Source organism: Arachis ipaensis, chromosome B3 (genome assembly GCF_059453495.1).
Source record: "Arachis ipaensis isolate K30076 ecotype BB chromosome B3, ASM5945349v1, whole genome shotgun sequence".
Taxonomy (NCBI): domain Eukaryota; kingdom Viridiplantae; phylum Streptophyta; class Magnoliopsida; order Fabales; family Fabaceae; genus Arachis; species Arachis ipaensis.
Window position 1 is genome coordinate 18,731,617 of NC_142438.1, and position 12,338 is coordinate 18,743,954.

At 30.3% G+C, this 12,338-nt stretch overlaps 1 protein-coding gene and 1 long non-coding RNA gene across 3 annotated transcripts; one reads left to right on the forward strand and one right to left on the reverse strand.

Moving 5' to 3' along the window:
• Positions 1-3,126: 3,126 nt before the first annotated feature.
• LOC148569968 (uncharacterized) lies at positions 3,127-5,666 on the reverse strand. The gene is made up of 4 exons (XM_088506759.1): positions 3,929-5,666; positions 3,787-3,878; positions 3,381-3,685; positions 3,127-3,304 (listed from the first exon to the last, which is right to left on the reverse strand). Exons 1-4 carry the CDS (start codon positions 5,664-5,666, stop codon positions 3,127-3,129), a joined length of 2,313 nt encoding a protein of 770 aa, XP_088362885.1.
• A 3,841-nt stretch (positions 5,667-9,507) lies between these two features.
• LOC148569969 (uncharacterized) lies at positions 9,508-11,994 on the forward strand. Of its 2 annotated transcripts, none has more exons than XR_015907028.1 (2): positions 9,508-11,594; positions 11,698-11,994. It is a non-coding gene; the product is annotated as an uncharacterized LOC148569969 (long non-coding RNA). The 2 variants fall into 2 exon arrangements; XR_015907027.1 differs by having other exon boundaries at positions 11,701-11,994.
• The last annotated feature ends 344 nt before the right edge of the window (positions 11,995-12,338 follow it).

Genomic DNA, 12,338 nt, shown 5'->3' on the forward strand with positions numbered 1-12,338 from the left:
TGTATTTTGTTGTTTTTTTGAAAGAATATGAATAATCAAGCCTATTGATCGGTCTATTTATAGGCTCTTGGAAAAAATAAAACCCAATATGTTATAGGAAAAGTATTGGATACCAAAAATTAATTTGTCAATTTTTGACAACTCAATTAATAATTAATAATTTTAAATTATTTTAATAAATTTGAATTTTAAAAAATAACATTAATGAAAAATTTGAATAATAAAAATTATGTTAAATAACTACCCACAAGGTTGCTGTAATCAGCGTCTGTCTTTCTTCTAAACCCATAAAATACTGTTGTCATCGTGATACTTGCGCCGTCGTTATATCACTGAAGACACCTCCATTAGCGGACACATCTAATACAAAAAAGACACCTCCATAATAACAAAAGACACGGATACATAAAAAAAAGCCTCCAAAAAAGATACACTTCTAGAAAAAGTTGGCAGATTTTATGTTATTTACCTAGTAGAATTAATGTTATTATAATGACAATAATAAATCTGGTCTTGTTAAGATAATTAAACGCCACTATCTCACATTATTATTGACAGATTTCTTACTTAATATGTATAAAATAAAATTAAATAATTCTTATTTTTGAAAAAAAATTAAATTTTTTATTTTGATTTAAATATTTAGATTGTAATTTTTTTAATTACATATATTATTTCTAAAAACAACTTATTAAATAAATTGATTTAGTTAAAAAAAAAGAAATACTACTCACATTATAATGATTCTTTTACAATTTTATCTTAGTGTTTATAAATCTGGTTCCTTTTACTATAAACAAATTCTTCTGCTAATAAATTTGTCTTGATTTTTACAAATTCAATAATTTTTTAAATGTTGGTATTTTATATTATTGGCAGAATTTTTTACCTAATATTATAAAATAAAGTTAAAATAGTTCTTATCTTTGAAAAAATATAAATGTTTCTTCTTTTAATTTGAATATTTAAATTTCAATCCCTTTAATTAATATATTAATATGTTACTTCTACAAACAACTTATTATATATATATATATATATATATATTTTGTTGATCAGATGAATATAATTTATTATCTATCTATAAATTATTTATTATATATTATTAAAATTATTTTTTTTAATTAATAACATAATTGACATGACATATTTTGAAGGTTTTTTTAATTTATTTAATTTTATTGAAATAAATATGAAATTATTAAATATTTTATTTGATCATATTAATTATAATTAATTAATTATATTAATTATTTGATCTGAATTAAATAAATTAATTGATTTTATTTTAATTTGTATTAATTTTTTTATTTTATGTATTTTGATTAATAATTTTTAAAAGTGTTATAATTAATTATTTGTTTGACTTGATTAAGATAAATATAAAATTATTTAATATTATATTTGACCACACTAATTATAGCTAATTAATTATTTGAATTGGATGAAATAAATGAATTAATTTTTTTTTAATTTACATTAATTTTTTATATATTTTGATTAATAATTTTTAAAAGTATTATAATTTTTATATAACATATTGTTTTACTCAAATTTTTGTTCCATTGTTAACAACAAATAAATCAACAATTTTCGAGTTTTGTTTCACAATCTTAATTCAAGGAGCGGAAACGACTCCTTTTGTGGGTGTCTCAAAATCTCAATTGTAGTTTCGAAAGTAAAATTAAAGATAAAAAGGAAAACATACAAGGTGCCGGAGGCAAAGTAAAATGCAGAAATCAAAACAAACAGGAAATTAAAAAGAAGATGAAAGAAGAAACATGAACGTAAAAGAGAAAAAGACGTAAAAGTAAAGAAATTTTATTAATAAAAACTGAAAGAAAGCAAAGTACAAGTGTTTGAGTTCAGAGGAATTACTTAAGATTCCCAATTTTACTCTGTGATGCCAAGGGGCTGAGAGCGTTTTGGGTCTCTAAGTGTTTTCCAAGAAGAACTGAACTCCTTACAACGTGTTCCTAAAGCTCTATTTATAGACTAGCCTAATCTCAATGGGCAGTTACTCTTTGTACACCACTTGCAGGAAATTTGAATTTCTTGTAGCTGTTCCCGCACTTCTTGCTTGCTGTTAATTTCAAAATTTAAATAAATAACCAACTATCAAATGATCTAACTTAATTTAAAATAGATATAAATATTATATATAGGAATATTACCAAACAACTAATTATTTATTTTTATAATTTTCTTATAAAAAAAAATTATTTTGTCTAACAAGATGCCCCCAAGATTTCTCACTTGAAGATATGCAATAATTGAAAGTGAGAAAACTTAGTTGTTTATTGACATTTTTCTTATTTTTGACATTGAAAGTCAATTGACATTTTAGACACATCCGCTTGACAGATTAAATACCTACTAGTAATAGACTTAACAGAATTTCTAAGTCTATAAAATTTTTACATTAATAATTGAACTGTCAACGGGGTCTATTCTTTTATATGAAATTTTTAAGTGTGTCAAATGATATCTGTTCTAATTTCGGCACATTAAATATGTATCAATTGACCTTTGTTTTGACCTTTAATATTTCAATTAAGAGTTTTTTGACACACACTTTCATTGTTTTAATTGACACAATTTTCCTAACTTCAGAAGTAACAGAATCTAACTTCGTGAAGTCGTTCCTTTCATATATTAAACTCTAGGTGTCAATTAAATTTGATAAAATTTCTAATCCTATAAAATCTCCACACTAACATTCTAATAATTTTGACTCCAAGAGCTAATAGACTCAACAGAATTTCTAAGTCAATTAGGCTTTTTGTATTTATGAAGTACATACCCAAATGTCAATGAGAGATTATTTTTTTTTTCCATTTCAATCTCTTTTTTCTGCACCAAGAAACCAAGAAAATTTCCTGCACTCAAACCAAAAGCACATTTTAAGGGATTCATTTTTAATTTATGCTTTCTCATCCTTTCAAATGCTTTTTTTTTTTAATTTTCTAAATGCTCTTTTTAGCATTTGATTTAACAACCACATCGTCAACATAAATTTCCATAAAATTTCCAATAAAGTCATGAAAAATTTTATTCATCGCTCTTTGATAAGTTGCACCAGCATTTTTTGAGCCCAAATGGCATCAAAACCCATTCAAAAGTTCCTCAAGCACCTGGACACCTAAGTGCAGTTTTTGACACATCTTCCTCAACTATGTATATTTGATTATAACCTGAACATCCATCTATAAAACTTAACATTTCATGACCAGCAGTAGAATCTATCAACATATCAGCTATAGACATTGGATATTCATCTTTTGGTGTTGTAGAATTTAAATCTCTGAAATCAATGCAAACCCTTAATTTTCCATTCTTTTTTCATGACAGGAACAATATTAGAAATCCAGTTGACATACCTTACTGTTCTTATAAACTTAGCCTTAAGAAGTCTTTCAATCTCTTTTTTAATCTTCTGCACGACTTCAGGAGCAAATCTCCTTGGTGGCTGCTTGAAAGGTTTAACATTGACTTTCAATGGCAATTGATGTTCTACTAATTCACGACTCAAACCTGGCATCTCTGCATAATCCCATGCAAAACTCTCGCAATATTCCTTCAAAATCTCCACTATTTCTTTTTTGAAATCATCAGGTAGCATCTTGCTCACATATGTTGGTCTAGGATAGTCACCGTTACCAATATCTACTTCCTCCAAATGATCCTGCACTTCAACCTTTTTTACAGTGTCAGTGTTATTTTTTTTTTTCAAAACTTAAAGGACCATCATCATATATACAATCATAAGGTACATTGTCAATGCACCCTTCTCTGTCTGTCATATAGGCTGACAGCCGAGCCAGTTGGCTCGTCGAACTCATCATCTAAGTTTCTCTTGAGGCCGTATCCGCCCCGGCCTTTGGGACCAAAATAAAACCATTCATATCTATTTTGCACATCTCAATACTTTCAAGATTAAATGCCTTGGTGTCAACTGTCAGTGGCTTGACTCCAAGGTTATACATCCTGAACTCCACATGCATCTCATCATAGTAACATGTACTATTATCAGCAGAAACTTCTTCCACTCCTCCATCTTCGTTCCAGAAAATCAACTTTTGATGTAGAGTGGATGGAATAGCACCCATTCCATGAATCCAATCACGTCCCAAAAGCAAGTTAAAACCAGCCTTAGAAGGAACAACCACAAATAGAGTTGGCCTATTGATAGAACCAACCTCAATTGACAGCGGAACCACACCTCTAACAGAAGAAGTCCTTCCGTTAAAATCTGTTACCCCAATGCTACTTTTAATCAGATCATTTTCAGTTTTTCCAAACCTTCCCATCATTCTTTCAGGCATTAGATTGGCAGCAGCTCCCCCGTCAACCAAAATCTTATTGACTATCCTTCCATCAACACGAGCCTTGATATGCAGTGGACGCAAGTGTTCCTTATCATTTTCAGTAGGCTTCTCAAATAATCCTCCACCACACATGTTGTTGTCTAGCAATAAGCATTCGCTTCCAGGAAAGACATCATAACAATCATCTTCTAATGACTCTACTTCCTGGACTTGACTATACTCCTCAGGCAGTATTGACACCACAGCTATAGGTTGCTTAACACCAAATATTGCTTCTAAGCTGTCATCAAAATCAGTGTCAAAATTATCAGTAATTAAATCTTCATCCTTTTCTCCCTTGTTTTCAACCATCACCCTTTTCCCAACAAGATTCTTCTTGACATTTTTATTGCACTTAGGGTGATTAGAAGAATTGCTTGTTTTTACAGACTTGGCTATGGTTGGCAAAGGAGGAAAATCTACTCCGTGTCTCTTGTATGGATCCAAAGGAACATACTCAGGCATATTCTCTTTCTGCTCAAAAGTTGTAAAAGGAGAATATTTTGGAATATTTTGACAATTTGACCAAGGAGAATAATTAGGAACCTGCTGCATGTTAGGATTATAACAAGAATAAATTGGCTTTGAGGGAACAGGCATATTTTTTGGAATATATATACTACCTCTGTCTTGTGCATGATTCATGTTCCATAACTGAGACTCATAGTACCTAGGCTTAAAAGGTCTAGGCTTCACCCATTTGTTTTTTCCTCTTGCAAAAGCAGTAGGTTGATTCTGCACATTTCTCACATTCTGGACCCATTTATTGTTTGAAATTTTGGTGGGAGGAACTCTTGTCTTTTGAGAAAATCCATCAGGTCTTCCATCAATCATGACCACAGTCTTCATCTTCTGGTTGACAGGTTGTACTCCAGTGTTGTTGACGCACTTGTTCAAAGGAGTTTGACCGCCCAACTTTTGTTTTTCCTCGGCTATCTTCCGCTTTAGCTCGTTAGTTTCATTTTCTTTTTCAGCAATCTTCTTTCTCAACTCAGCCTTTTCTTTCTCTTCAACTTTATACTTTTCAAACTCTTTTGCAGCTTCCTTGTCAAAAACAGCATTGCACTTTGGGCACATGGCGATGGTGCTGTCAGATTCTTTAATTCTCAACAAAAAATCTAATAAATCCTCACCAGGACGCGGATAAACTGGCTTCTTATCTTGTTCAAAGACTCTCAGGTCTTTATTTTCATTTTTAGCACTAACCATCGTGGCATCAACTTCTACCATGTTGATTGACAAATCGAATGGCTCAACATAATTTGAGTCAGCAGCAAATGGTTCAGTGTCCACCTTCATAGTAGTTTTATCTTCAAACTTCAGTCTTCCCTCCTCAATTGCTTTTTGTATCAAATCCCTGAAACGGACGCAATTGTTAGTGGTATGAGAAAATACTTGATGAAACTTACAAAATTTCTTATTTTTTATTTCATCAGTTGTAGGCATCTTTTTTCCTTCCGGTAAAATAAGCTGCTTATCTTTTAATAAAACTTCAAATATTTGATCTGCCTTAGAAATATCAAAAGAATAAGTCTTATTTTCAACTTTAGAATAAGAAGAAACTTTTTCCTTTCCTTTAACAGGCTTCAAGATTTGCATACATAAGGAGGACCCCCACGTAATTCAGCAATATAAATCTCTTTTTCATCTGAATCACTACTATCGGAAAAACAATCAACATATGCAACCTTTTTTGAACCCCTTTTAAAATTTTCTTTTTCTTTCTTAATTTGTTCTATCTGTCTTACTCTCTCAGCTAATTGGGAAAGATCTAAAGTATGTTGATTAACAAGTTTCTTCCTAACTCCGAATTCTAGCCCATTAGTGGCCATTTTGACAACTTCAGATTCTAGAATCGGAGTAAAACATTTATTCCTCATGTTTCTAAACCGCGCCAAATAGGTATCAATGGATTCTCCTTCTGCACGTTTGACAGAGAATAAATCCGTAAGACTAACTTTCAATTCACCTCGGAAAAACTGATCATGAAAATTTCTCTCCAACTGCGCCCAAGAATGAATAGAATTTGGTCTCAAGTTAGAGAACCATGTAAATACATTTTTTGTTAAAGAAGAAGGAAAGTATCTCATCTTGAGATATTCATTAGAAGCTGCTTCCCCAATTTCAACAGTATATCGAGCAATATGCTCTACTGTAGATTCATTTTCTTCTCCAGAAAATTTTGTAAGGGATTTTGGAATTTTCCAACCCCTTGGGAGCTCTGCTTGTTGGACACACTCAGGAAAAGCAGACACAAAATATGGCCTATTCAAGCAACCAACATTAAATCCCAAACGGTTTAAAACTTGTTCAACATTTCTTGCTAGATTATAATGCCCCCCTAAGTTATTTTGTCTAAGTCTTTCTAACATATCATCAGCATTTTGACCCTGTCTAGGCATATGAACATCATAATTAGGAATTGCTCCACCGTTCTGATTGACATTATCAAATCTTAAACCCAAGTTATCATTTTCTTCTAAATTCACCATAGTAGCAATCCTATTGACTTGCCTATTTAATTGTTCAATTCTAGTGTTTGTGTTTTCTAAAAGAGGATTTAAAACTGTCACCATTTGATGAGTTAACATGTTTACTAGATCATGGTGGCTTTCATCCATCTGCTGCCTAATATTTGCTAAAGATCCCACAGTTTGACTAGGTTGATTAACAGGCATTGCTCTTGACATATCATGAAATACAGGTCTGGAATTTTCTACCCTAGTGACAGTGGATGTAGTAGAATTAGATGCACTGTTATTTCCTGTATTAATAGCATGTGAAAAATTTTGTTGTGATACGTGTGAACCTGGCACCCCAGAAACAGGTACATTTGACATGCCATATGGATTTTGATAAAGAGGATTTTGAAAAGTTGAGTAGAGAGGCACAGGCAATCCTTGTGTCACCATGGAGGGGACATACCCCGGTGGCAAGCCATATGGCGGCCACCCTATGGTATTTATGTGAGTTGCATTTAACCCTGTATGGACATGGCCAACGCCATCATGCCTCACTGACATCAAGGTAGGCTCTGCATTTGAAATCACAGGAGAATTCCCGGATTCATTTCCTCTAATCTCATCACTAGAAGTAGAAGAAGATGCTGCAGAAGTATTTGACATGTCAACTGACGCTGATTTCCTTGGCTCTGGACGCACGAATTTACCACTGCGCAACCACATGCAAATTCAAAACTCTTGATTTTTCTTTTGACAAACTACAATCTATTGACAATGTCCCACCGGGCGTGCCAATTTGTTTTACTCAAATTTTTGTTCCATTGTTAACAACAAATAAATCAACAATTTTCGAGTTTTGTTTCACAATCTTAATTCAAGGAGCAGAAACGACTCCTTTTGTGGGTGTCTCAAAATCTCAATTGTAGTTTCGAAAGTAAAATTAAAGATAAAAAGGAAAACATACAAGGTGCCGGAGGCAAAGTAAAATGCAGAAATCAAAACAAACAGGAAATTAAAAAGAAGATGAAAGAAGAAACATGAACGTAAAAGAGAAAAAGACGTAAAAGTAAAGAAATTTTATTAATAAAAACTGAAAGAAAGCAAAGTACAAGTGTTTGAGTTCAGAGGAATTACTTAAGATTCCCAATTTTACTCTGTGATGCCAAGGGGCTGAGAGCGTTTTGGGTCTCTAAGTGTTTTCCAAGAAGAACTGAACTCCTTACAACGTGTTCCTAAAGCTCTATTTATAGACTAGCCTAATCTCAATGGGCAGTTACTCTTTGTACACCACTTGCAGGAAATTTGAATTTCTTGTAGCTGTTCCCGCACTTCTTGCTTGCTGTTAATTTCAAAATTTAAATAAATAACCAACTATCAAATGATCTAACTTAATTTAAAATAGATATAAATATTATATATAGGAATATTACCAAACAACTAATTATTTATTTTTATAATTTTCTTATAAAAAAAATTATTTTGTCTAACACATATTTATAAGATATTTTTATTTATTTAACTTATTTTATTGAGTTAAATAATTATAGTTAATTTATTATATATATTATTTAGTTTAATTAATTTTTTTTGGTGACTATTTAGTTTAATTAATTTAAATATATATGTGATCTTTTAGACAGAAATAAATAAATTAGAAGTGTTGTTTCACTTTAATTAGCATTTAGTTATGAAGACGCCTATAAAACGTCAATATGCATTTATTCTATTAATTAATCAATTTCTTGAGTTTAGTCTTATGGAAAAAACAATCCTAAAGCTGTTATAATCCAATAAATTTGATGCTGCACTAGTGATTTTTTTGAAAATATATTTATTTGTAAATTTAAAATCTTGATGTCATCTATTTATTCCTCATTTTAAATGCATTTGTTTCATTTGTATATAGAAAGAGTTACTTGGAAGTATTTGATTGTGGTGTAGTGATTTAGGTTCAATTTGGGTAAATAGTTTAATTAAATTAAAATTTATTTTAAAAAAATAGTTTAAATAATAAATATTTATATTAAAAATAATTTATAAATAAGTTATTTTGTGTTTGATTTTTTAATTTTAAAAATGATTATTTTAAGAGAAGAGTGATAAAAAATTTTTTATTATGAAAAAAATCATTTTTTTTATTTTTTTATAAACAATAAAATAATTTTTTTTAAAAAATGTAATTTAATTTAAAAATTGTACCAGACATTAATATTATATCTTTTCATAAATTAAAAAAAATAATTTATAAACATATTCAAGCTGCATCTTAATATTATCTATCCTTTATTAAGATGATTTAATTTTATTTTATTATCCGTCAAAGATTTTTGTACCTCCATTCAATTATGCATTATCATTTAATTTAATAGAAATATTTGGCTGCGCTCAATTAATAATTGAAAATATTTGATAATCAAAGAAAATTAATTAAAAATAGTTATAATTTATTTTATTTAATATTTATTAATTATTATAATAATTAATAAATATTAAATTAAAAAAATTAATTATTTTTTTATTTTTTTAATATTACTGATAATAATTTAATATTTTTTTATATAAAAATTAATTTTATTTTAAATTATTATTAAATTATATAATAATATTATATTTTTTTAATAATTCACGGATAAAATCAAATACCAGCATATTAAAAATGAGTAGAATTAGAGATGACACCCGTCCTTCGAGCTACTACCATCACGCAAATTTACTTTCTTACTACCCTCAATCTAAAGAGAATGGATCTTCTCAATTTTTTACTTCACTCGCTAGCAGCTACTGCTGCCATCCTCAAGCTTCTTCCTGTAACTCTCTCTCTGCTTGTACAGTTGTACTTCAGCTGCTCTGGTGTTCCGTGGTCGTCTCTGCTTATGCTTGTTTTTTTGCTCGTCGACGAGGAAGAACGCCGTACTCGTCCCTGTGCTTTGTTGCTGCTATGACCTCCTCTCTTATGCTCCGTTCTGCTCCACCTCTCTTCGCCTGCCTTTAGAGGTAACTGAAGTTATTCTCTTTCTCTGTTTAGTATTTTGGATATCTAATTAGAGAACTTCATACAAGTCCAATTTGCTCTGTCCGCAATATGCTCAAATCTTTCAAAAAAATAACTCCAAGTTTGTATAGTTTTGGTTTATCTTCAAAACCCTAAATTTCCAACTTATGTGCCCTAGCCTGTGAAGCTCAAATTACCTGAAATTATCATCTATTAGAAGATGATAGATATGTGGTTGGTGCTGCCTTTGGAGTAGATCAAGTGTTGTCTGTATTTGAGTATACAGCTGAAATGGGGTTTGGATATTTTTTTAAGTTAGTAACATGATGATGCGAAGCAGTGATGTTGGCTACCATCTATGTACTCGGATTTATTGACAAAAGATAAAACCATCAGACATCAGTGCTAAATGTTGGAAGTTTTTGCAATTAGAGGTTGAATGAGTAAAACAATCGATATGTCCTGAAGGAAAATCCAGGTTTTGATAAAGCTCCTTGGCTTTCTTTAACGGTTGTTGCAACAGATTTTGCAAAAAATGTTGTGGAACAAGGATTATCGGAAAATAATCAGCTATAATAGCTAAGCAGCTCTTAGAGGCCATCATGTATTCAACCTTTCATTCATTTTTTCCATGAAAATTATTATTGTAGAAACCTCCATTTTTAGCATTATATTTTTGGTCATGTAATGTGTATTTGTTTCTCTATGTTGGACTATATCATATTCTCTCATGTAAAAATTTCTTATAATTTTGTATATAACTCTGTGTTGGGTTTTATTAATCATAAGCCATCTTGTGGTAAAGATTAAGCGCAAATAGAATCCAATATGTTGCATAAAATATGCTTGCATATACTTGGTTAGAGAGTAAAGTATAGGATCGAAATTTTCATAAATGAGTTCCATTTGTACTTTTTTAACTCGGAATAAGTTTGAATTCCGAATATATGATTTTTTCCCCCTGATTTGATAATCTTATTCTGTTTGATATCTTGTCAAAAGTAAACAATAAATTTTTGGAAAGAACTGAAGAATAAGATGCCTGATATGCATGCTTTATTATATTCATGTGTGATTTGACTATTTTACTTAGCCTCACATACACTTAATTATTTGACCTTACTAATCTTTTCCAATAGTTAAACATAGAATTGTGCATAGTTATGAAAACCCATGACTCAATAGATTCCTGGGAAATATTTCTAATATTTCCTATATGGATAAGTAGTCAACTATTGTTACTTATTGATTGTTTGTGATATTTGTGATCATTATTTTAGTAATTTTAGATCTTTACTTAGAAAGAAAGGAAAGAAAAAAGGGAGTGCTTAACTGAATGCTGTTACCAAAGAACTCATGTCCTTAAGGAGAAATTTTCCTTTGCATGATGTGATAGAAAAGTATTTCTTTGTTTTTATGACTGATGATGGTACTAGGAAGAATTATGAAAAATTTAATACTTGATTTGGAATATTAATGGTTCATTGTGAATCTTGAGATATGCCTTCAAGGGATATTATCAATTTATCAGAAACTACTGGAATTATGTCTTTGTAAAGATTTTTTATTGTGAGAAAAAGACAGGTTGCTATAAAGACTTGACAAGGATGAAATTACTTGAATCTCAATTATTTGTGATTACTGAGCTACATAAAACATTGGTGATAAGGAACCAGGCTTTGGTTACTAACAATAATTTGATTTGGCACTTAGATTTTAAACCAGTTCAAACTGAAAGACCAGGAGAGTTAATTGCTTACTACAAGATTGCATGTAAGAAAAATTTCCATGCTTTTCCTCTCTTTTGTTGTGTTCTCTACTTACTGGGAGTATTCCAGAAGAATTCTACATCTCATTTTTTACACTGTGCCTTTAGCAGGTCATTACAAGTGGGATCTAGATCAGCTGTTTTACAATCATAACTTTAGCCGAGTAATCATTCTTGAAGGTGAAAAGGGCTATCTTTATAACAACTATTACTTTCTTTCTTTATTTTTTCGTAATTGGAAAAAACATATGAAACCTTATTGGGTATATTTGTTTAATATCAGATGACATGATTATTTTGGCATGTGTAGATTTTTGCTCTAATATAACTTTATTAAGATATTATTGTAACTTGCCTGCACTTTCAGATGATTATGACTTTAATAATGCTCCTATTATCATGGTTTCCCAATTGTTCCCCTTAACATATGTATTTTCCTGAAGGAAATTTTTCAAAAGATCAACCTCTTTTATTGTGCTTTACTTTCCTTTGTCACCTACACGTTCTCTTTATCAAAGGCGTTATGAACTTGTATGATTAGAAGCTTCTTTCAAGGTTTGATTTTTCATTTGTTGTCATTTATGCTTTGGAAACATGTTCTGTTCAGCAGTAATTAAGTATTCGTCCATCTTCGATAAAATTTTTTTATTGTTTTGTGTAATAGCATTCAGCCCTCTTTGCTTTGTAATAGTGCTTTACGCAACCTTAATAAACAACTCTAAGAAAGTGGAATTAGGTTTATACAAGAC

Excerpts from the sequence above, each read along its gene's own strand:
- LOC148569968 (XM_088506759.1), bottom strand. The coding sequence starts at position 5,666 with ATGAAGGTGGACACTGAACCATTTGCTGCTGACTCAAATTATGTTGAG. Across the intron at positions 3,879-3,928 it reads CAAGGCATTTAATCTTGAAA|GCCGGGGCGGATACGGCCTC; the intron begins GTATTGAGATGT and ends TTGGTCCCAAAG. Across the intron at positions 3,686-3,786 it reads TATATGACAGACAGAGAAGG|GATCATTTGGAGGAAGTAGA; the intron begins GTGCATTGACAA and ends GTTGAAGTGCAG.